This window comes from Dama dama, chromosome 29 (assembly GCF_033118175.1).
Source record: "Dama dama isolate Ldn47 chromosome 29, ASM3311817v1, whole genome shotgun sequence".
In the NCBI taxonomy this organism is placed as follows: domain Eukaryota; kingdom Metazoa; phylum Chordata; class Mammalia; order Artiodactyla; family Cervidae; genus Dama; species Dama dama.
In genome coordinates this window covers 10,285,001-10,308,551 of record NC_083709.1, presented here as the reverse complement: position 1 = coordinate 10,308,551, position 23,551 = coordinate 10,285,001, and the positions used below count along the sequence as shown (strand labels likewise).

General features: G+C 38.5%; 1 protein-coding gene across 4 annotated transcripts in view; it reads right to left on the bottom strand.

Moving 5' to 3' along the window:
- MFSD14B (major facilitator superfamily domain containing 14B) overlaps nucleotides 1-23,551 on the bottom strand; it is a 121,670-nt gene that overhangs the window by 18,857 nt on the left and 79,262 nt on the right. For all 4 annotated transcript variants that reach the window (XM_061132599.1, XM_061132601.1, XM_061132602.1 and 1 more), the window contains 5 exons: nucleotides 13,090-13,217; nucleotides 10,681-10,795; nucleotides 6,552-6,770; nucleotides 5,582-5,695; nucleotides 1,260-1,331 (listed from right to left, as the gene is read on the bottom strand). In XM_061132599.1, the coding sequence (XP_060988582.1) occupies nucleotides 1,260-1,331; nucleotides 5,582-5,695; nucleotides 6,552-6,770; nucleotides 10,681-10,795; nucleotides 13,090-13,217 (648 nt within the window). The remainder of the gene's footprint in view (nucleotides 1-1,259; nucleotides 1,332-5,581; nucleotides 5,696-6,551; nucleotides 6,771-10,680; nucleotides 10,796-13,089; nucleotides 13,218-23,551) is intronic.

The window sequence follows — 23,551 nt, the reverse complement described above, 5'->3', positions numbered from 1 at the left end:
ACAAACAATCCAATCAAAATGTAGGGAAAAGACCTAAACAGACATTTCTCCAAAGAAGACACACCGATGGTTAATAAACATATTAAAAGATTCTCAGTATCACTCATTTTTAGAAAAATGCAAATCAAAACTACAATGAGATATCACCTCACACAGGTCAGAATGGTCATCATCAAAAAGTCTAACAATAAATGCTGGAGAGGGTGTGGAGAAAAGGGAACCCTCTTGCACTGTTGATGTTAATGGAAAATGACATAGCCATGATGGAGAACAGTAGGAAGAAAAAACTAGGACTAAAACCACCATGTGATTCAGCAATCCCACTCTTGGGTATATACCTTGAGGAAACCAAAACTGAAAAAAAAACCCCATGTACTCCAATGTTCACTGCAGCACTATTTACAATAGTTAGAAGAACATGGAAACAACCTAGATGTTCATTGACAAAGGAATGGATAAAGAAGTTATGGTACATATACATAATGAAATATTACTCAGCCATATAAAGGAATGTATTTGAGTCAGCTGTAATGAGATGGATGAACCTAGAGCCTATTATACAGAGTGAGGTAAGTCAGAATGAGAAAGATAAATATTGTACACTAACGCACATCAACAGAATCTAGAAAGATGGTACCAAAGAATTTATTTAGAGGGCAGCAAAGAAGAAACAGACATAGAGAATAGACTTATGGACATGGGGAGAGGGCTGTAGAGGGTGAGATGTAGGGAGAGAGTAACATGGAAACTTACATTACCATATGTAACATAGATAGCCAATGGGAATTTGCTGTATGTCTCAGGGAAATCAAACAGGGTCTCTGCATCAACTAGAGGGGTGGGATGGGGAGGGAGATGGGAGTGAGGTTTAAGAGGAAGGGAACATATGTATACATATGGCTGATTCAAGTTGATGTTTGACAGAAAACAATAAAATTCTGTAAAGCAATTATCCTTCAATTAAAAAGTTAATTTTTAAAAAATGTATATTAAATTCCTCCTAAATCACAACCTCCAGATTTTATTAAAAAGAGAATAATTCTATGATCTGTATCCACATCAGTGGATACAGTGGGTATGATACTGTTCATAACTATATAACATGCTACCATGGCAGGGAAGGAGTGGAACTGATGTAGGGGTGCAAGAGATCTTCATGAACATTTCTTTGCAGCTTCCTGTGAATCTATAGTTATTTCAGATTAAAAATGTTAAAAAAAAAAAAAAAAAGTGGGGTGGATGGGTAAAATAACACTTACCTGAGCCACAATAGACAGAATTCCTACCATAGCTATGAAAGCTGCAATTTTAACAGATCCAAATCCTATGACCTGTGAAAATGAACACATTTTGCAATATAGACATTATATAAATAATAAGAAATGTTATGTTCCATTAAAGCTATAGAATAAAATAGTTGAGGAAAGTTCATGAAACCTTGACAATGGAAATTTAGGCAGTGCTGAAAGCTAAACCTACTTAACCAATAATTTATAGCTACATCTGTCATGAGAAATCACTGCAAGCAGGCACAACTTAAGATAACTAAGATTAGCTACTAGCACAATATTTCTATTACAGGTCTCCCTACTGTTTTCATATGCTTTCCCCCTACAATCCACCAAGAGCTATGTAACATTATCCACTGCTAGGGAAAAAAATGAAGAAAAGAAAAATTTGATTTTTGATGCTGTCAACATAGAATATGTTCACTTGGAAAGTTAAGTGGCTCTCAACTTTGGCTGCACATTAAAATCATGTGGGCAACAGAGAAAGGGAGAAGGGAGAAAAGAGATGCTGGAACTCACTTGATATCAATTAAATCAGACTCTCTGGGCCCAGACACAGGTATGTTTTAAAAAGCTCCCATGGTTATTCCAATGAGCAGCCAAAGTTAGCTAGCAATGATTTCTAAGCCTCTTAATCTTAAGAGTAGCTATGAAATGCCTGAAACATTTAACTTTTAAACATCAAGTTTTTAAAGTTAGTTTGCCATCTATTGAAACTACAAAATCCAGAAAAAAACTTTAAAAACTATTATAAATAATCTTCACACTTCATAAATGATTATCCTGCTTCAAAGCACACAATTAGCTAATGAAAGAGAGCCAGAACTTCTGGTTCCCAAACCAGTGCTGCTGGCATTAACACTATTCTATTACTCTCCAACTGAACGCAATTAAAAAAATTGGAATCTAAAAAAAAAAAAAAAAAAAAAAATTGGAATCTATGGTGGTGGTGGTTCAGTTGCTAAGTCATGTTGACTTTTGCGACCCCATGGACTGTATGCAGCCCACCAGGCTCCTCTGTCCATGGGACTTGTCAGACAAGAATACTAGAGTTGGTTGCCATTTCCCTCCCTAGGGGATCCTCCCAACTCAGGATGGAACCCACGTCTCCTGTACTGCAGAGTCCTTACTGTTGAGCCACCAGGGAAGCCAATATATGTATTTTTTAATTGAAGTACAGTTGACTTACAGTGCTGTGTTAATCTGTGCTATATAGCAAAGTGCCTCAGTTATACATGCTATACATTCCTTCTTATATTCTTTTCCCAGGACACTGAACATACAGTGTGCTGTGTACACTGTGCTATACAGTAGGACTTTGTTGTCCATTCATTCTATATGTAAACGTTTGTGTCCACTAACCCCAAAAACCTAGCCCATCCCCCCTCATTCCCCCAATAAATATATTTCTAAAACAGCTTTACTGAGGTAGAATTAAAAATACCATACAATCCACCCATTACAAGTGCACAATTCAATTCAATGGTTTTAGTACTGACATGGGTTTCCCTGGGGGCTCATATGGTAAAGAATCCGTCTGCAGTGTGGGAGACCTGGGTTCGATCCCTGGGTTGGGAAGATCCCCTGGAGGAGGGCACAGCAACCCACCCCAGTATTCTTGCCTGGACAATCCCCATGGACAGAGGAGACCAGTGGGCTACAGTCCATGGGGTACCAAAGAGCTGGGCATGACTGCGCAACTAAGCACAGTACAGTATTGATACCGAGTTGGGCGATTATTACCATGGTCAACTTCAGAAGATCTCACCACTCTTCAAAGGAACATGGCACCCCATTAGGAATCCCATTCCCACACTCACCCCACCACCCAGTCAGTAATCCACTTCCTGCCTCTCTGTATTTATTTATTCAGAGCATCTCCTACAAAGGGAATCGTACTATATACGGTTCTGTCTTCTTTCACTTGGCATAACATTTTCAGAGTTCACCAATGTTGTAGCATGCATCAGCACTTCATCGCTTTTTATTGCCAAAGAAAATCTGTACATTGCATTGTACAGATGTACCATGTTTGTTGATCCATTTCATCAGTTAATAGGCAGATAAGCTGTTTCTACTTTGCTTCTACTTTTTTGGCTGTGTGAATAATAATTTGTGTTAAGAGTTTTTGTACAGATATGCGTTTTCAATTCTCTTGGCTATATACCTAGAAATAGATTTGCTGGGAACCCTATGTTGGCCACTTTGAGGAACCACCAGGCTCTTTTCCACTGTAGCTACCCCCTTTTACATTCCCACCAGCATGTGTGAGGGTTGCCATTTCTCCATACCTTAGGTTGTCGTTTTGTTTTTTTATTACAGCTTTCTTAGCAGGTGTGTTTCATTTCCTTGATGGGTAATGATGTCAGCCATCCTCTCATGTGCTTATTGGCCACCTGTATATTTTCCTTGAAGAAGTATGTATTCAAAATCTTTTGCCTACTTTTTTAGTTGAGTTATATGTCTTTTTATTATTGAATAAAGTTTTAAATATATATTGGATAGAAGTTTCTTATAGATGATTTATAAGTAAACACAATTTAAACTAAAAATATATGTGTATGCTAATTATATGTGAGTTTTAAAAAGTGAGCATAAATACAGAATAACAATTATTCTGATTCGTTTTAACTGTTGTTGTTGACAGTGATATAAGCATACGTATAGGAAAAATGGATGGAGAAGAAAATATTCACTATTGTTAACTATACATGTGAAGAAAGTTGACTTTTTTTTACTTTCTTCCTTGGGCTTTCCTATTTTTCCTACATTATTTCCCACATTAAATGTACATTTAATGATGCATATGTAATTTTCTACATTTAACATCTGGGCTTCCCAGGGGGCGCTAATAGTAAATAATCCACCTGCCAGGGTGGGAGATGCAAGAGACATGGGTTTGATCCTTGGGTCAGGAAGATTCCCTGGAGTTAGGGAAAACCCCACTCCAGTATTCTTGCCTGGAAAATTCCATGGCAGAGAGCCTGGCAGGTTATAGTCCGTGGGGCCACAAAGAGCTGGACACAACTGACTGACTGAGCATGTGTGCGCGCGCACACACACACACACACACACACACACATTAAACACAGTATCTTACTATTTTTCCCTCTAAATCTCCAGCATCCTCCAACCATAAATGAGTAAAACAAAAAAAGAACTGCTTGAAAAAAAAGCTTTATTTAAATGTGCTACCAGATAAAATATTATAGTCTCATACTCTCAGGAAAACTATGAGTGGCAAACTTAACAAATTTTATTTGAAATATCTCTAAAAATAGAGGAATTTGTCTTAGGGGGAGGCTTGCTCTGACAAAGTGGAGTAAACCATTAGGAGAAAGACTTCCAGTGAAATCAGTGAAAGACCAAGGCAGGATTGCAATGAAAGGCAGTTCAGATCTCAGCAATCCCAGAGACCTGAAACAGCAGTTGGAAAAGTAAACGTTTTTTAATTGCCTTAAGTCAATTCCCCTTTGGGGGAAAGTATGAAGCATAAACTTTTAAAGGGAGAAAAATCAGAAGACAGAAAAAATTACTTTGGTCATTATTTGTGACCTACCTTGAAGTCCACAGTGGTGTTTTTTTGTTTTTAGTGGGGAGTGTGTGTGTTGGGGGAAGGAGGGGGTGGTTTGCAACATGTGGGATCTTACTTCCCCAACCAGGGATCGAACCTACATCATCTGCACTGGAAGCATGGAATCTTAACCACTGGACTGCCAGTAAAGTCCCTACAGTGGCCTACTGTAGATGGCTAAGCAAACTGGATGTGATCAGACCCAGGGGTCACGGTACTTCTGAAATAAATTTTACCTCTCTGAAATTTAATGAGTATTATCAAAGATTTAATAAATTCTGTTTCTACTAATTCTTTCTGTGTAATTCTCATAATTCTCAAGGAAATTCTTCCCACAGTAAACATTTTATTTTAAAAAATTATTGTACTAGAGGTCTCCTGACTACTAATTATATGTCAGCAACTACATTTACAACTAGAAGTAAGTTAACACATTTTTTCCTCTTACAGCGCTGTGTGCTTAGCTGCTCAGTCATGTCTGACTCTTTGTGACTCCATGGACTGTAGTCCACCAGGCTCCTCTGTCCATGGGAATTCTCTAGGCATGAAAACTGGAGTGGGTTTCCATGCCCTCCTCAGGGGATCTTCCCAACCCAGGAATTGAACCAAGGTCTCCTGCATAGCAGGTGGATTCTTACCAGCTGAGCTACCCAGGGTTTTTCCATAAAACACTTCAAGACAGGTCCCAATCTCTGATTTTCTGGCATTCCTTACTCACCTGCCTGAGATAGAGAAAAAAACTTGAATACTGTCCAGCTTCAGGAAGGTATGAAAGAAAAACAGTGATGCAGATTAATAAAATGGTAGAATCTTTTCCAACTTTCTTCAGTGACTAGAAATAAGCAGAAACAGAAACATAAAAAGCAAATAGATACTGATGTCACTGATATTCTGGGATATCAGCTTCACTGTTTTTTGATTTCTTAAGGTGGATAAAAGATGAATGGATTAAAAAAGGAAGTGAGCCTTAACATTAAATCTATTACCACCTCTCTAAGGACATTACAAGTCCTAATTTCAGAGGTACATATTTCAAATATTACAGCCTTTTCTTTATAAAAATTTTTTTTGCTCATCTTTGTTAATAATACTGGTTCACATACTGAAACAGACCCTAAACATACTATGAAAAGACTGAAAAATTTTAAAAAACACACTGCTCCAGAACCTTTTAAGAAAATCTCATCTCTTTTCGCTCATAATACAACTCCTTTAAAGCCACAAACATTACAGGGTTTTCATTACACATAAATTTATTCTTTAAAATGTTAATAATAAATTTGCCCACACAATTGGCAGAAAAATACATGTGCTCCAGGCATGGGGTCAGTGGCAAGATTCTCTGACTAGTGACAACTTTTTCAATATTATACCTTTGTCCAAAATCCTTACACCCTTTTCTACACAGGATGTCTGAGTAGACCAAAAGGTGCATCTCTTGTCTCTCATGGTAACTGTATACTTCAGTTCAGTCACTCAGCTGTGTCCGACTCTTAAGAATTATCAGTTTTATATATTCTTTGGTGTACAGTTCACATCTGTCCCTTATTTGCAATTATATTTTTTCTATTTTTACTAGAGAAAAAAATAAACCAGCAACTGCTAGGATGCATGAATCTGCAGAAATGCACATTTATTTGCATGGTTTAGAAAGATATTTAGGAAAGTGTCTTCATGCTTTTATTTACCGCAAAAGGGTCTGCTTGTTTCCAAGAAATCCGGGCTCCCCAGGAGAGAGGTCTCATTTTCTCTGGCAAAGATTCCGGAACAGCCAATAAGATGAAGCAGATGTCTAGAAGAGCTACCACTGTGGCTACTAGCACAACAAGGCTGTCTCCATAACTGGCAGAAAGGTACGCTCCAATGGCTGGGCTGCTGACCAGACTGGCTGCAAAAGTGGCTGAGACCTATGGAGAAAGAACACTCTCACCCAGGGTTGCATCTCCAGCAGGTGCACACTTACATTCCTGTTTCCAACCAGGGACCCACAGGTGCATATCTAAAACCACCCTTCTCTAACTTTAAAAAGACGAAAGAATTGTATTGCACACAACTTTTAAGAATGAAAAGTAATTTTCTTTTAAGAATTTGCTCACAAGTTATTAACTAATTTGAATAACTTTCCAATTCTTGTAGCTTTCTAGAGGTAACTTCTAAAGTTACCTCTAGAAAGCTACACGAATAAAAAAATGATTTATTTAGAAATAAAAATTGTAAAACCTTCCCCACAAATAAATCATACATATTTTAATCTTCTGTAATTAGGAAACAGGGATATAGAGAGAAAGGAACAAAAAAAGTTTTTGCAGGGTTGATAACAAAATCAACAAATTACTCAGAAACCAGGCTTGATTTCATCTTCCAAAACTGTGCACTGTTTTACCACTTCATTAGCACTAACTAGGGGTGGAAATCCCTGGCAGTCTTAGAAAAAGTTATATAACAACAACAACAAAAATCCAAAAAGATTTATTGAGGGAGATCTCAAAAGCTTTTTAATTAGAGAAATCCCTGGGCTAGGAGTTTCTGTCATACTGTCACCCCCAACGTCCTAAAACCAAAGACCACTGAGTCAACTGATCACACTTAGAACTTGAATCCATGTGACACTTCTTCACACTGCTTCCCTATAAGCATGTAGAAGGCTCTCTCTATTGTGAAATGTAGTCTGAATGTTCAGAAGCTTAAGTGGACAGCCTCCAAATTACAACCAGACTGAGTGTAAAAAGCACATTTACAAGCTGGTCATCTAAACTTCTAATGGATTTTAATAGGAACTACAGAAATCATTAACTATGACTGAAATTATGACTCCTGGGTAACCAATGATATTCTTCCTTCATCCATACCCCCAAGTGACTGTAAAAATACAATGTATTGGAAATTAGTATTATACCAAAATTATAAAAGCCAAAAGTTAAAAAAATTTTTGGGGAAAAAAAAGGAAGTACATAGAATTCCAATTTGAGGAATAGGAATTCCCTGGTTCAACAATTATTGAGTATTTATATGTGCTAGAAAAATAAGAAAACAGAGCTCCTGCACTTAATTATATAGCATTCCAAGTGTAAAGAAGTAAAGATCATAGAGCATACAAATATCTCATTATTTGTCAAAAAGACATTTTTAATTTTTTCATCATAATTCTATTCTGTATCTGTAAGGTAGCTAGCAAGCTTTTTTCCTTTTTCTTTTTTCAGGTTTGTCATCTCAACATCTAACACATAGAGTTAAATGTAAAGGTTACTCATTGGCCAAACCCTGAGTCCTATGATCCAGTCCAGGCAGCCTTATGGCCTGGAGGACATACTTCAGCAGGGCGCTCCTCTAACTAACTTCTCTCAACATACCTATGAACAGGCATTATTATAACTGGCATTTTATAGATGAAGAACTGAGCTAGAGATAGGGAAACTAAGTCATGATCACTTTGGTTCCATAACTCTCTGTCTCTGAAATCCTTCCTTAAATACTATGGCTTAGCACAATAGCTTTGTGAGGGATTTTTCTGATGAAGGCAAAAGAACAAAAATCTAATAAAACTGAAAAGGAATGAGTGTTTCCAGCAATGTTGAGAAAAGCTTCACAAGTGCAATAAATGAGGCTTCTGGCACCCCTCAACTCTGCTGACCAACCCTCAAAAGCCCACCTTGAACATCCTGCCTTCTTTGAAGCATTCCTATCTGTTTCTCCCTCTGTCCTCCTCCACAGCACTCAGGAGATGCCCCTGTTTTAGGACATGACATGAGAAACATTCAGGGGAGGAGGGAAGAAGGAAGGAAGGAGAAGCAAGAAGTAGCTAGAGGGCTTGGAGAAATTTTTAAACTACTGATGTCTAAAGTCAACAAACTAAAAATGACTGTTGTGTTTTGTGGAACAACAGTAACTGGCATATATGTCCATCACTGATCCATACAATTATTCACTCAGTCAACACTGAATGACTGCTTACTGTCTTCCAGGAAGTGGAATTTAACAGAAAGAATAAGACCCAGGAGAGAAGTAACCTGAGTTTTTGGCATTCAGTCCCTCTCCAACCATTCAACAATCCAGTCAGGTTATCTTTCTTCTTCCATCTTCTTACTATAAACATTTCAAACACAGGAGAGTTGAAAGAACAAAATGTACACTAAAGGGGAGCAAAATAAGCTACCCCAAAATGTGCCACTTTGGCATGTGGATTGTTTCAAGCAGAAGGCAATTATGACCCAGGAGACTCAGGCAAAGCTTTTTACCTTTCCCAGAATAGCCTACTGCAGTCCATAGCGTCTAAGAGTCAGACACGACTGAGTGACTGAACTTAACTGATAATGACCTAAAAGAACTTAGAAAGGAGGCCTATGCCAAGAAATACTGGTAAATACTAAAGATAACTTTTTACATTAGATACTAAATACTAAAGGTAACTTTTTATATTAGAAAGATAATACTATGATAAAGATAGTAAGTACTAAAGATAACTTTTTATATTAGAAAGACTTATCTACATGTAATGGCAAACATTTGATTTTCTCTCCTCGTCTTCCTGTGAATTATCTTCCTTCCCTTTGAAGTCCCAGACCTCTATAGTCTTTCTCCTTAGCTCAGGATGGTATATAAGCCTCAACCACTGACAGTTCTTGAGTCTCTCACATCTTTGTCAGACTCCCACACATATGAAATTAAATTTGTTTTTCTCCTATTAATCTGTCTTTGGTTTTAGTTGCTAAGTCGTGTCTCACTCTTGCAACCCCATTGACTGTAGCCCACCATGCTCCTCAGGATTCCCCAGGTAATAATACTGGAGTGGGCTGCCATTTTCTTCTCCAGGTTCTCCCCAACTTTATGTCAATTTAATTATTTTGCTCACTCTTCCCTTGTGGCTCAGCTGGTAAAGAATTCGCTTGCAATGTGGGAGAACTGGGTTTGATCCCTGGGTTTGGGAAGATCCCTGGAAAAGGGAAAGGTTACCCCACTCCAGTATTCTGGCCTGGAGAATTCAATGGACTGTATAGTCCATGGGGTCACAAAGAGTTGGACATAACTGAGCGACTTTCACTCCCTTAACTCAAAGAACCTAAAAAGGAAGAAGGGAAAACTTTCCCTGTTCATACCCACATACCCCAAGAGGTTCACACAATGAACACATGCCCACAAATGCTCACCTGTCACTTTTCCCCCTTGAACCACTTAAGTAATTCTCAGAGTTGTGATACTCTGACCTAAATGGCTTCAGATTGCCATCTTTTATAGGTCTTTCTTCTCCTACAGAATCGCAACGCCAATATCTTGCCTAAGAAAATTATAAGTGACTTTCTAATATTCAATTACCCCAAAAAGGTCTCCTATAACTTTTGTTATTGACTCAACAATTATTTCCTGAATGAATGTAGCCCTTTTTCCGTAGTGCTACATTTCAAATAAGTGTCTGAGTCACACAACCTGCAATACAGTGACAATGAATTAACATAACTGAGGTTCTGTCACCTCTCCAATTCTAATTAGGTGCACAGAGATCTATGATTATAGCAACTGTTTACTGTTTATGGTTCCTCAAGAGATCAGCTAACAAGAAACAAATCAAACCAAATTTAAAAAAAACTTTGCAAGTGACAACTCACATATCCTGCCAATCTTCCAACACTAAAACCAAAGGATAAATCAGTAGCAATTTCTATCTTGCTATTTTTAGTTTCTCACAAGTCTCCTTTTTTATTTCAACTGTTTTGGATTTTCTTTACATAATTAACACTATTTTAATAAAATCTCACTTTCTAGTAAATTTTTAGTAGAGTGTTTATTATTTCTCTGGTTAAAAAACATAATCTATTATCTTACCCATCCATAAGCAGTACTTCGCTCATGTTCCTGAGTGACATCAGCTACATAGGCAAATATCACAGAGAACGTGACTGAGAAGACTCCAGATATGGAAATCATTGCAAAATACCACCTATAAAAAGATTATTTTAAGCATTATAAGAGAAGTAGTATATACACACTTTTATAATCAAAACCAAAGATATCATGTAAAGGCTATAAACCAAAATATAAATTGTAAAAATACATGTATATTTAAAGATATAAAGGACAGCAAATAAAATTATAATCAAGATGGAGAGGAAGTAGAAACATACCAATATTGTCATTGCTCAAGGGGTGTCAGTACATACAGTTAACAAAAAATGAAAAAGTAGGAATATGCAGTAAAGTTAGTTTTAATGGCAGCCAGAACAGAAATGAAACCTTTCTAAATTTCTGAAGTTTTAGCTGAGAAAAATACATATACACAAAAGCAGGAAGCATTTTAAAAATTAATAAGACAAAAAAATTTCTACCATATAAAATAGACACTTAACAAAAATCTAGTTAAAATATTAGCCAACAGAATTGCACAGAACAAAAAGAAGTGTTTTAATTCTAGGATGTAATGATGTTTCAATATTAGAAATCTATTAATATAATTAATCATGGTAATAGATTTAAGGAGAAAATTCAAATCATCTCCACTGATACTAATGGCATCAAAACTTGATATTCCCTTGATTTTAAAAAGGAAAATCTCTAAACAAAATAGGAACTAGTATTTTTTAATCCAAAAGCTAGTTTGATACTCAAGGATGAAACATAAAATTTCCTTCATATACATGAGGAAGATAGGTCCATAATCATCACTTTTATTTAACAATAATAAAAGATTTTTATTTTATGCATTAGTCAATACAAGCAACAGAAGCAGCAGCATGAAAACTGGAGAGAAGAGATAAAATCATTTTAAGATTATAAAGAAAACAATCGTAAGATATTGAGAGGACATTGAAAATACAAAAAACCTAATGCATCAGAAAAGCATGACTTGTTCTTGAACAGAAAAATTCAATACCAAAAAGTATTTTATAAAAATTTATCTGGTAGGAACCACAATGGTTCATTACAGGTGCCCAACACATTTAGAACCTGACAAATGTTGACATAAAATTCCTATCAGATAACCAAATGAGAGTATTCACATTGAGTATCCCCCAAATCTGTCAATTCCATTTAAACCCTAAATGACTGAAACACAAAAGACCCTTTCATTCTAAACTGTGTTAGTCACATAGGAATAGCATCTCAGCAACAGGAATTCTGGCCAAAATATCATTCTTTGGGCTCCAGAAAAACTAAGTTACAGCTCAGGTACAAATTTCAACATATTTTTATTAACTAAATAACCTTGGTTATTACATGCTAATTATTCTCTCCCCATTTATCATGAAAAAATAAGATCAAATTAAAATTCACATTATGATTTAGAATAGACTACTGGTCATAATACAGTACACACTAAAGTGACTCCTGCCCCCTTTTAAAAAATTAATTTATTTTTGTCTGCACTGGGTCTTTGTTGCTGGATGCAGGCTTTCACGAGTTGTGGTGAGTGGGGGCTACTCTCCAGCTGTGGTGGGTGGGCTTCTCACTGCGGTGGCTTGTTCCGGGGCAGCAGCTCTAGGGCACGCAGGCTTCAGTAGTTGTGGCACACAGGCCTGCTTGCCCAGGGGCATGTGGAATCTTCCTGGGCCAGGGATGGAACTAATTTCCCGTGCACTGCCAGACAGAACTCCAACTGGACCATCAGGAAAAGTTGGACTCTTGACTTTTAATGCAAACTATGTTCATGGCAGTGCCCTAGAATAGGGGTCCTCACCCCCAGGCAGCGGACTGTGGCCTGTTAGGAACCGGGCCACCCAGTGAGAGGTGAGCAAGAGAAGCCTCACCTACTGTTCCCCATGGCTCCCCACTGCTCACATTACAACCGGAAACACACACCCACCCCTCCTTGTCTGTGGAAAAAATTGTCTTCCGTGAAACTGGTCCCTGGTGCCAAAAAGCTTGGGGATCGCTGCATGAGCTGACAAAAACAACACATCTGCAAAGTCAAATGAGCCACAACTGAGTGAGTACAGAGACTGTCTGCCCCCTCCCAGGACCCAATCATATGTAACTGACCTCATGACAAAAACAACTGCCCTTAGAGACATCTTTTATTTCTATTTCTTCACCTAAGTAACTATCTTAGACTGAATTTCATGTCCTCATTTATAAAATGGGCATGATGGCAACTGCATACTAGTTTTCAGAATTAGCAAAGAGTTCAAATGAAAATACAGGTACAATTGCTCTGCAAAGGTTGAAAAGTGCTCTGCAAACGTATTGTCCATATGTGACCGCAAACAGACAGTCATGATGGAGGGCCCAGTCACTCACCATGGACTGATTCTCATCAGTGGAATTGGGAAGCAGGTGAAGAAGACAGTGCCAAGAAGAAAGGGCTTCCTTCCCCACACATCAGACAGTGCGCCTATGAGTGGGGCACTCAAAAAAGAGAGCAGACCCTGGAGAAGAAAGCAGAAGCAAGGGTCAAATTTATAATGTGATCCCCAAATTACTTATAATTTTCATTTTCTAAATGAATTTCTAAATGCTCTAATTCATTTTAGTGGCTCTGAAACAGAATAATTTGTAACGATAAATACAATCTGTTTTTTTAAAAAAATTCTAACAATTTGTAAGCATGCTATTTGAAAGGGAAGAAAAGGATAAAAGCTTGTTTTCTGGGTGAAACTGGAAAAGTGAGGTGATATGAAATATATATACTCACAGCTGGCCCTTAATGTGAACACACACCAAAGGTATGGGAAGAAGTCAGAAACTTAATTCATTTTATAAATACATACAACCTATCTGTTACATGCAAAGCTCTGAATTAAAAAAGTGGTGAAATGAAGACACTCAGATGAATACATACCTTCTGCCGTCAAAGGACTTGTAAGCTAATAGGGATAAACAGGATGAATGTGCATATACTAAATGTCCATAAAAGACGTAGATTCTATTTGTCTGATGAATTCAGGATAGAGATAATGAAAAGTTGCAGGCTAAAGGGAAGCAAGAGCACCACCATACATAAGCAAAGGAAGTAAAAAAACTCACATTTATCACTTCCTCACAATTTGCCAGTCACTCTGCTGGCTGACCACTTCCATATCAATTTCCTTTTTGATGTCAGGGCCCTTGAGGCCACAGGCCTGCCTCTCAGATTCTGTTGGTGCCCCTGTCCTCCCTTTAGATGCTCTGCCTATATGCATGGCCACCATCACCTACATTATGAACAGCTTTCCAATTTCTCTTCTGAGTTCTGTGTCTACAGTCAAATGCGCTTTCCTACTTGGAGATTTAACATGAGCACTGTTCCCTATAAACCTGACCAAACACCTACACTTCCCATCTTGGCTAAGAAGCTGTCCAAAGCTTCCCCATCATTCCTTCACTCCCCAAGGTGATTTTTCAGACCATTCTCTTATAATGACTTCTCTCCATCTATTCCTTGCTATGATGCATTTCAGCATTTCTTGCCTGGATTTAAATAAAATTATCTTCTAACTGTTCCCTGCCCCTGGTTCTACTTCTTTTCAATCTGTCTTCCACATAACCCCAAGAGAAACCTTGATGAGCTGCAGACTTCAGTTTTTTGATACCTTGTTTAAAATCTCAACTGTGCAGAATTGAAATTCTTCAAGTGTATGAACTCTGGTTTTAAATACTAAAATTAAAAATGAATGGTGGAAACCCAAGATAGATAAGAGCAGGGAGATGTTGATAAATAATGAAACTAGGTGATGAGTACATGGGTGTTTATTATCTTATTCTCTCCTTTTGTATATCTGAATTTTCATAATATATTAAAAAAAAAAAATTCTTCAGCACAGCATACAGATAGAACCCTCCAAAATCTAGTACCTAGCACACATCCTGGAGACGGAAATGGCAACCCACTCCAGTGTTCTTGCCCAGAGAATCCCAGGGACGGGAGAGCCTGGTGGGCTGCCGTCTTTGGGGTCGCACAGAGTCGGACACGGCTGAAGCGACTTAGCAGCAGCAGCAGCACACATCCTATGCTTTGGCAATACGCAATGCTTCTTAGTTTTCTGAACATACTACTACATTCCTTTGTGCAAATGGGCATTTGCAAGGCCCTTGCTGTGCCTGTAGGCATCTTCCACACTTGGCTCTGGTAAACTACTAGTCATTCTTTTCAACTCGGGGCCAGGAGTACCTCTGCCTCTATTTTCTTAGCTACTCAAATATAATTAATAATGCTCGTTTTTGAAGGGTGCAAAACAAATAACTCCTGTCCCCACCCTGGCACATATCTCTTCTATTGTAACTATAATACTGTATTACAATTACTTGTTATTTGTCTATCTTTTTTATTAGATTAGAAATTGAGATTAAAGTCAGAGGAATGGTTTCCTTTCATCTCTGTACCCTTGGTACCTACCGCACAGTCTGATAATAAAGGCTTGCAAAGAGGTTTGGTAAGCTGAATAGAACTTTTATGAGGAAATCAACTCATGTTTCTAAGGCTGAGAAGAGAAAGAACAGGATTCTAATCCCCTATCAGCCACTAGTAAACCCAGAGACAATGGGCCAGGAGATGGGTAAACTGAAGCAAGGGGAGGTCAGACTAAGACTCAGTGGAGGGGAGGAAAGCGGAGAAGAAAAGCATTTGACTCCTCTGAAATAAAATATTAATCTATGCCTAGGTATCCTTGGAAGAAATGCTATAACAAAACTAGACAGCATATTAAAAAGCAGAGACATTACTTTGCCAACAAAGATCCTTACAGTCAAAGCTATGATTTTTCCAGTAGTCATGTATGGATGTGAGAGTTGGACCATAATGGAAGGCTGAGCGCTGAAGAACTGATGCTTGTGAACTGTGGTGTTGGAGAAGGCTCTTGAGAGTCCCTTGGACCGCAAGAAGATCAACCCAATCAATCCTAAAGGAAAACAATTCTGAATATTCAATGGAAGAACTGAAGCTGAAGCTCCAATACTATGGCCACCTGATGGGAAGAGCTGACTCATCAGAAAAGACCCTGATACTGGCAAAGATTGAAGGCAGGAGGAGAAGGGGACGACAGAGGACTAGATGGTTGGATGATATTACTGACTCAACGGACATAAGTTTGAGGAAGCTCGGGGAGATGGTGATGGCCAGAGAAGCCGGGAGTGCTGCAGTCCATGGGATTGCAAAGAGTTGGACAAGACTGAGCGAATGAACGAGGCATCAAACCCTGCAATTTATAAGACACATTAGATTTCCAGCATTTGGTCTGTTTTTGCATCAAAAGAGTTAAATGATCTCTTTAACTAAGAGCTAAACAACTGCAGAAGCAGGGCTGAAATTCACGACTTGCAACATCAGTTTTATAAATTTAGAGAAGAAAACATTTTACATTGCTTTAAAATTCTCTAAAAATATCAAACACCTGAGTTCTTGGGTAGTATAGAACTGGTCAAGAAAACCATGGAAATAAATTTAAGAGGACAAAAGAATAGAAATAAGAATCACCACAAAAACAGTAACAAAATCTAAACACAAAGAACCCTGGAAAATTTTTTGGGCAGTTCTGATTTTAGATTTCATACAGTTAAGATATGGAATGCATGCCATTAAAACAAAGGACATGAGAAGGCCAAGAATTAAAGTTTTATTTAAAATAATGCAGTTTTTTTTTTTTAAAAAGACACTGTTATCTAGATTCTAGATTTCAATTGTAATTTAATCTATTCATTAAACAATTATTATTTTAAAATGATGCTCAGTGACAATTGCTGTTCAGTTGCTCAGTCATGTCTGACTCTGTGACACCATGGACTGCAGTCCACCAGGCTCCCCTGTTTTACACCATCTCCCTGAGTTTGCTCAAACTCATGTCCATTGAAAAGATGATGCCATCCAACTATCTCATCCTCCGTTGCCGCCTTCTCCTGACCTCAATCTTTCAATCATTAAATGATCATTAAATAATTATTTTTTAAAAATAATTCTCAGTGACTATTGATACTAAAAATATCCTCTGGGAGAACCTACATTTATTATGATGCTGAAATACAATCTAATAAAATACCTGCCTCTTTGGAAAGCTTGTATTTCTCAAAAATCAAAGACTTTCTTCTGTTTCAGAATTACTTCTTCACCACCCAATCCAGTCCTAGATCCTATTATGCCACATTATTAAAATAGTAGATTGAGAGGGATATCTGTACCTTGAGTAGGCAAGTACTGCAGCAGTCCTAAAGAGGAAGAGCACGGTTTGAAAATGAGAAAATATTTAAAGATTAAAACCAGACTGGGACTTCCCTGGTGGTCCAGTGGTTAAGACACCAGACTCCAAATGCAGGGGGCACAGGGTTGATCCCTGGTCTGGGAACTAAGATACCACATGCCACAAAGCATGGGCAAAAAAAAAAAAACCACTAAAGTGACATCAAAATCTTAGCTTTTAGCATAAATATAGTTAGCTTTCATTATCTACACTGGTTATGTTCTGTAAGTTTTCCAGGAACACTGAATTAAGAGAATCTGGAACTGCTGTTGTAGGGGAAACACAAGGTTGTATTCCTACCATTCTCTGGTCACATATTTTAATTAACTGATCAATATATAACCTTGGTTTATATATATTTCTCTTTAAAGATGACTTGTTTAACATGTAGACTGTTGATTTATTAACACTGAAGTCTCAGCCATCAGCACTATGACTCATGTCTGAATGAGGCTTATCTAACAGTATTTTCTCCATAATGGATATCAACACCCCCCTACACTTAGAAACACTTAACAACAAGTTGGCACTACACTTGAGGCCATTTTAAATGGAGAAACGGTCAACAAAAGGAACAAAAATGCAAGATACATAGCACTAAATGGACTGCAAAATGGACATGCTTACACTGTGAGACCCAAAACAAAAAGAATGTCCTTTGTTCAACCTCAGCTGGAAACATGCAGTTGGGCTAACTCAGATTGTCTCCTTATGCCATACATGAATGAATAGGAAAGCACTGTACTGACTTAGAGGTTGCAAATGAATTTAGTGAGTAGGCAGATTTTGCAAATATGAAATCTGGAAGTAACAAGGGCTGAATGTACTAAGCCAGGCTATCAGGGTCCAGTGACTACTGGATAAAACATGGGGTGCAGGAGTCTAGTGTGGACCAAGAATTAGTATGTCAGCTTTGTAAGTTAGCTTCCCAGTCCAGTAGATTTTTAAGGTGGCATAGTTAACTGGTCAGTAATCCTTATGACTATAGAGTGGAAGTGAGAAATAGATTTAAGGGACTAGATCTGATAGACGGAGTGTCTGATGAACTATGGATGGAGGTTCGTGACATTGTACAGGACACAGGAATCAAGACCATCCCCATGGAAAAGAAATGCAAAAAAGAAAAATAACTGTCTGAGGAGGCCTCACAAATAGCTGTGAAAAGAAGAGAAGCGAAAAGCAAAGGAGAAAAAGAAAGATATTCCCATTTGAATGCAGAGTTCCAAAGAATAGTAAGGAGAGATAAGAAAGCCTTCCTCAGCGATCAATGCAAAGAAATAGAGGAAAACAACAGAATGGGAAAGACTAGAGATCTCTCCAAGAAAATTACAGATATCAAGGGAACATTTCATGCAAAGATGGGTTCGATAAAGGACAGAGATGGTATGGACCTAACAGAAGCAGAAGATATTAAGAAGAGGTGGCAAGAATACACAGAAGAACTGTACAAAAAAGAACTTCACAACCCAGATAATCAGGGTGGTGTGATCACTCACCTAGAGCCAGACATCCTGGAAAGTGAAGTCAAGTGGGCCTTAGAAAGCATCACTACGAACAAAGCGAGTGGAAGTGATGGAATTCCAGTTGAGCTACTTCAAATCCTGAAAGATGATGCTGTGAAAGTGCTATACTCAATATGCCAGCAAATTTGGAAAACTCAGCAGTGGCCACAGGACTGGAAAAGGTCAGTTTTCATTCCAATCCCAGAGAAAGGCAATCCCAAAGAAAGCTCAAACTACCGCACAATTGCACTCATCTCACACTCTAGTAAAGTAATGCTCAAAATTCTCCAAGCCAGGCTTCAGCAATACGTGAACTGTGAACTTCCAGATGTTCAGGCTGGTTTTAGAAAAGGCAGAGGAACCAGAGATCAAATTGCCAACATCCGCTGGATCATTAAAAATCAAGAGAGTTCCAGAAAAACATCTATTTCTGCTTTATTGACTATGCCAAAGCCTTTGACTGTGTGGATCACAATAAACTGTGGAAAATTCTGAAAGAGATGGGAATACGAGACCATCTGACCTGCCTCTTGAGAAACCTGTATGCAGGTCAGGAAGCAACAGTTAGAACTGGACATGGACCAACAGACTGGTTCCAAATAGGAAAGGGAGTACGTCAAGGCTGTATATATTGCCACCCTGCTTATTTAACTTCTATGCAGAGTACATCATGAGAAACGCTGGGCTGGAAGAAGCAGAAGCTGGAATCAAGATTGCTGGGAGAAATATTAATAACCTCAGATATGCCAATGACACCACCCTTATGGCAGAAAGTGAAGAGGAACTAAAAAGCCTCTTGATGAAAGTGAAAGAGGAGAGTGAAAAAGTTGGCTTAAAGCTCAACATTCAGAAAACTAAGATCATGGCATCTGGTCCCATCACTTCATGGGAAATAGATGGGGAGACAGTGGAAACAATGGCTGACTTTATTTTTCTGGGCTCCAAAATCACTGCAGATGGTGACTGCAGCCATGAAATTAAAAGACGCTTACTCCTTGGAAGGAAAGTTAGACCAACCTAGACAGCATATTAAAAAGCAGAGACTTTACTTTGCCAACAAAGTTCCACCTAGTCAAGGCTGTGGTTTTTCCAGTGGTCATGTATGGATGTGAGAGATGGACTATAAAGAAAGCTGAGCAGCAAAGAATTGATGCTTTTGAACTGTGGTGTTGGAGAAGACTCTTGAGAGTCCCTTGGACTGTAAGGAGATCCAACCAGTTCATCCTCACGGAGCTCAGTCCTGGGTATTCATTGGAAGGACTGATGCTGAAGCTGAAACTCCAATACTTTGGCCACCTGATGCAAAGAGCTGACTCATTTGAAAAGACCCTGATGCTGGGCAAGGTTGAGGGCAGGAGGAGAAGGGGACAACAAAAGATGAGATGGTTGGATGGCACCACCGACTAGATGGACGTGGGTTTGCGTGGACTCCAGGAGTCGGTAATGGACAGGGAGGCCTGGCATGCTGCAGTTCATGGGGTTGCAAATAGTCAGACACGACTCAGTGACTGAACTGAACTGAACTGAATCCTAACATGGCCTTCAGTTCACTTCAGTTGCTCAGTCGTGTCTGACTCTTGTGACCCTCTGGACTGCAGCACACTAGGCTTCTGTATCTACCACCAACTCACAGTGGCTGCTCAAACTCACGCCCACCAATTCGGTGATGCCATCCAACCCTCTCATCCTCTGTCCTCCCCTTCTCCTGATTGCTGCCTTCAGTCTTTCAGGGTCTTTTCCAATGGGTCAGTTCTTTGCATCAGGTGACCAAAGTATTGGAGTTTCAACTTCAGCATCAGTCCTTCCAATGAAAATTCAGGACTGATTTCCTTTAGGATTGACTGGTTTGACCTCCCTGCAGTCCAAAGGACTCTCAAGAGTCTTCTCCAACACCACAGTTCAAAAGCATCAGTTTTTCAGCACTCAGCTTTCTTTATAGTCCAACTCTCACATCCATACCTGACTACAGGAAAAACAATAGCTTTGATGAGATGGACCTTTGTTGCCAAAGTGACATCTCTGCTTTTTAATATGCTGTCTAGGTTAGTCATAGCTTTTCTTTCAAGGCCCAAGAGTCTTTTAATTTCATGGCTGCAGTCACCATCCGCAGTGATTTTGGAGCCCAAGAAAAGAAAGCTCTCATGGTTTCCATTGTTCCCCCATTTCTTTTACATGAAGTAATGGGACCAGATGCCATAATCTTAGTTTTTTGAATGTTGAGCTTTAAGCCAGGTTTTTCACTCTCCTCTTTCATTTTACCAAAAGGGTCTTTAGTTCTTCTCTTTCTGCTATAATGGTAGACATGGCCTTAACAGGCTCTAATTTGAGAAAATAGCAATTAAAGCTTATTGTTGATTTAAATGCAATTATCTAATAAACTTTTTAAACATACAAAGAATGGCAATTACAACTCACTTGAAGCAAAAATACATGAATTTTATACTTTATACAGCTATCATAAAAGTATTAAGCATAAGCTTTCCTTAACATAGGTAGCTGACAAATATTTGACTAAATAAATGTATCAATATCATTAAAAAGTTTTAAAACTAAAAATTTGTTTTGTTTTCCTTCAAGTATTTTAATTAACTCTGCAACTCAGTATGAGAGAAAAATGGTACCCATGAAAAATAAGATATAGTCATTTAACTGCTTCTGAAAACTTTCATTTTTCCATGAAAAAGTTCACATCTTATGACATTCTTTATAAGCCACAAGGATGTACAACATATAGACATAGATTACACCAAAATTATATTCATTCACTTTGATTTTTCATATAGTATTTTACTAATAATGACTTTCATCTCTTTAATATTTTAAAAGGAGATCAAAGAGAAATTTTCACACTGATGGAATTGTTTTTATTTATGTAACTGACAAATGCAAATTTTTTTCACATAAAAAACAGTATTACAGCGAGAGTCGCCTTTCAGACCTAGGACACGTGAGACCCCACACAGCACACAGCTTCCTTCCCAGGGCGCACAGCAGTCAGTCTTACAGGACAAAGGGCGAACGTGACCCACTGACGTCCAGGAAAGGAGGCTGAGGAGCGTGAGGAAGGCCCAAGAACGGCGAGAGACCCCAAAACCTCAGGGAGAGGCCTACATGGGAGAAAGGGCCGAAACGCTTCCTTTTGACTGAGGGAGAAAAGGAGATAGATACAGGGAAGACTCACTGAAACAAAATTTTAATTAAAATATAAAGAAACACACTGTTTTCACAGATTTTCCCTTAATCTTAGAAGTAGCAGCGCCATTACTTCAAATTGATCCCAAGAAACAATAACAGTACTTCTATATGCCAATCTGCTCTGTGCCTTTCACACAAACGTCTTACCCTAAGAGAAGGGCACTACTAGGGTAAGTAACTAGCCTAAGGCTCAGGGCTCATAAGCAGTAGAAGCAGGATTCAGCTCAGGCTGAGGTGGCTCTAAGACCTGAGACTAACCTGGACCATAATTCAAATCAATTATCACACTGTATTTCTTACTAACATTTTAGTGTCTCTGTCCTGAAGCACACAAAGTACTAGACTTTACCTACTTGTGAATTCTCTTAAGCACATTTCAATAAATGTATAAACTACCAGTCTGCTATAAAACAATATTTAAAGTTTATGACATCATCTCTCTCAAGGAGAAGGCAATGGCAACCCATTCCAGTACTCTTGCCTGGAAAATCCAATGGACAGAGGAGCCTGGTGAGCTGCTGTCTATGGGGTCACCCAGAGTCGGACATGACTGAAGCGACTTAGCAGCAGCAGCAGCATCTCTCTCAAGTAGGTTGCTTTACAATTTTGCTTACAGACAATTAAAAGGATAGTTTTTATCCAACTTCCTGTCCAAATTAAGGAAGCAAGATTATTGTGTATGTGTGTGTATGAAAAACACTTTTGTACTTAGTAATACTGAAGAGTAGCTAAAAGGGGACTTTAAAGGTATCTTGTTTTTTATTTTTTTAATTCTTAGAGACATCAGTCAAAAATTTCTCTGTGTGTTTGTGCTATGCACTGGTTGATGATTTAATTCATTAAACAGCAGGATAAGATAATTCAGCAGTAATTCCTAGGATCAGATAAACTCTTGAATATTAAATGTCCCTGTATGAGTGTTCAGGCAGAGGATCTACATGACCATGTCCTTGATCAGACTTAACCATCCAGTCTAGACTGAGAAGAAGCACTGCATGTGAATCCCTGTGTGGCCAAGCCCTGGGATGGATTGCTGGGTCTTCCACTTTCCCCCACTTTCAGCCTCTTGCTATGATGTCAAAGCTAGACAAGAATAAAGCAGCATGCGTTAGAGGCACTTTCTTCATACTGATTGACCCAGCTATAAACCAATCCTGGACATCCAGCCCACTTAGTTTTAGTTAGTTTGGAACACTGACGAAGATATCTAGTTTTTTAATAAGCATAAAATAAGCTAAAGAAGAAAACTTCAGGAAGTTTCAAGGTGGACACTGGGCAATCAGACCAACTCTCTTCATAAAGAATATTATTAGTCACTCCCTCTGGTCATGTTAAATCCAGCAGTAATAACTTGACTTAATCTACTAAGTCAGACCACAGCATCTCAGCCTGGTTATACTTCCAACGAAGTGTAGCCAGAACTACTTTAGTGGTTAGTTTTATGTGTCAGTTTGGCTAGGCTATAGTACCCAGTTATTTAGTCAAACACTAGCGTGGGTGTTGCCATGAAGCTAATTTGTAGAAGTGGTCTAACATCTACAATTAACTGGCTTTAAAGGGTATTTTTGTTGTTTAGTTGCTAAGTCAAGTCCAACTATTTGTGACCCCATGGACTATAACCCGCCAGGTTCCTCTGTCCATGGGACTTCCCAGGTAAGAATACTGGAATGGGTTGTGATTTCCTTCTCCAGGGGCTCTTCTCAACCCAGGGACTGAATCCATGTCTCCTGCATTGGCAGGCAGAGTTTTTACCAACAAGCCAGCCACCAGGGAAGCCAAAGTAAAGGATGGTACCCTCAAAAATATGGGAGTCTCATTTAAGTCAGTTGAAGGCCTTAAGAGGAAAATCTGAGGGTT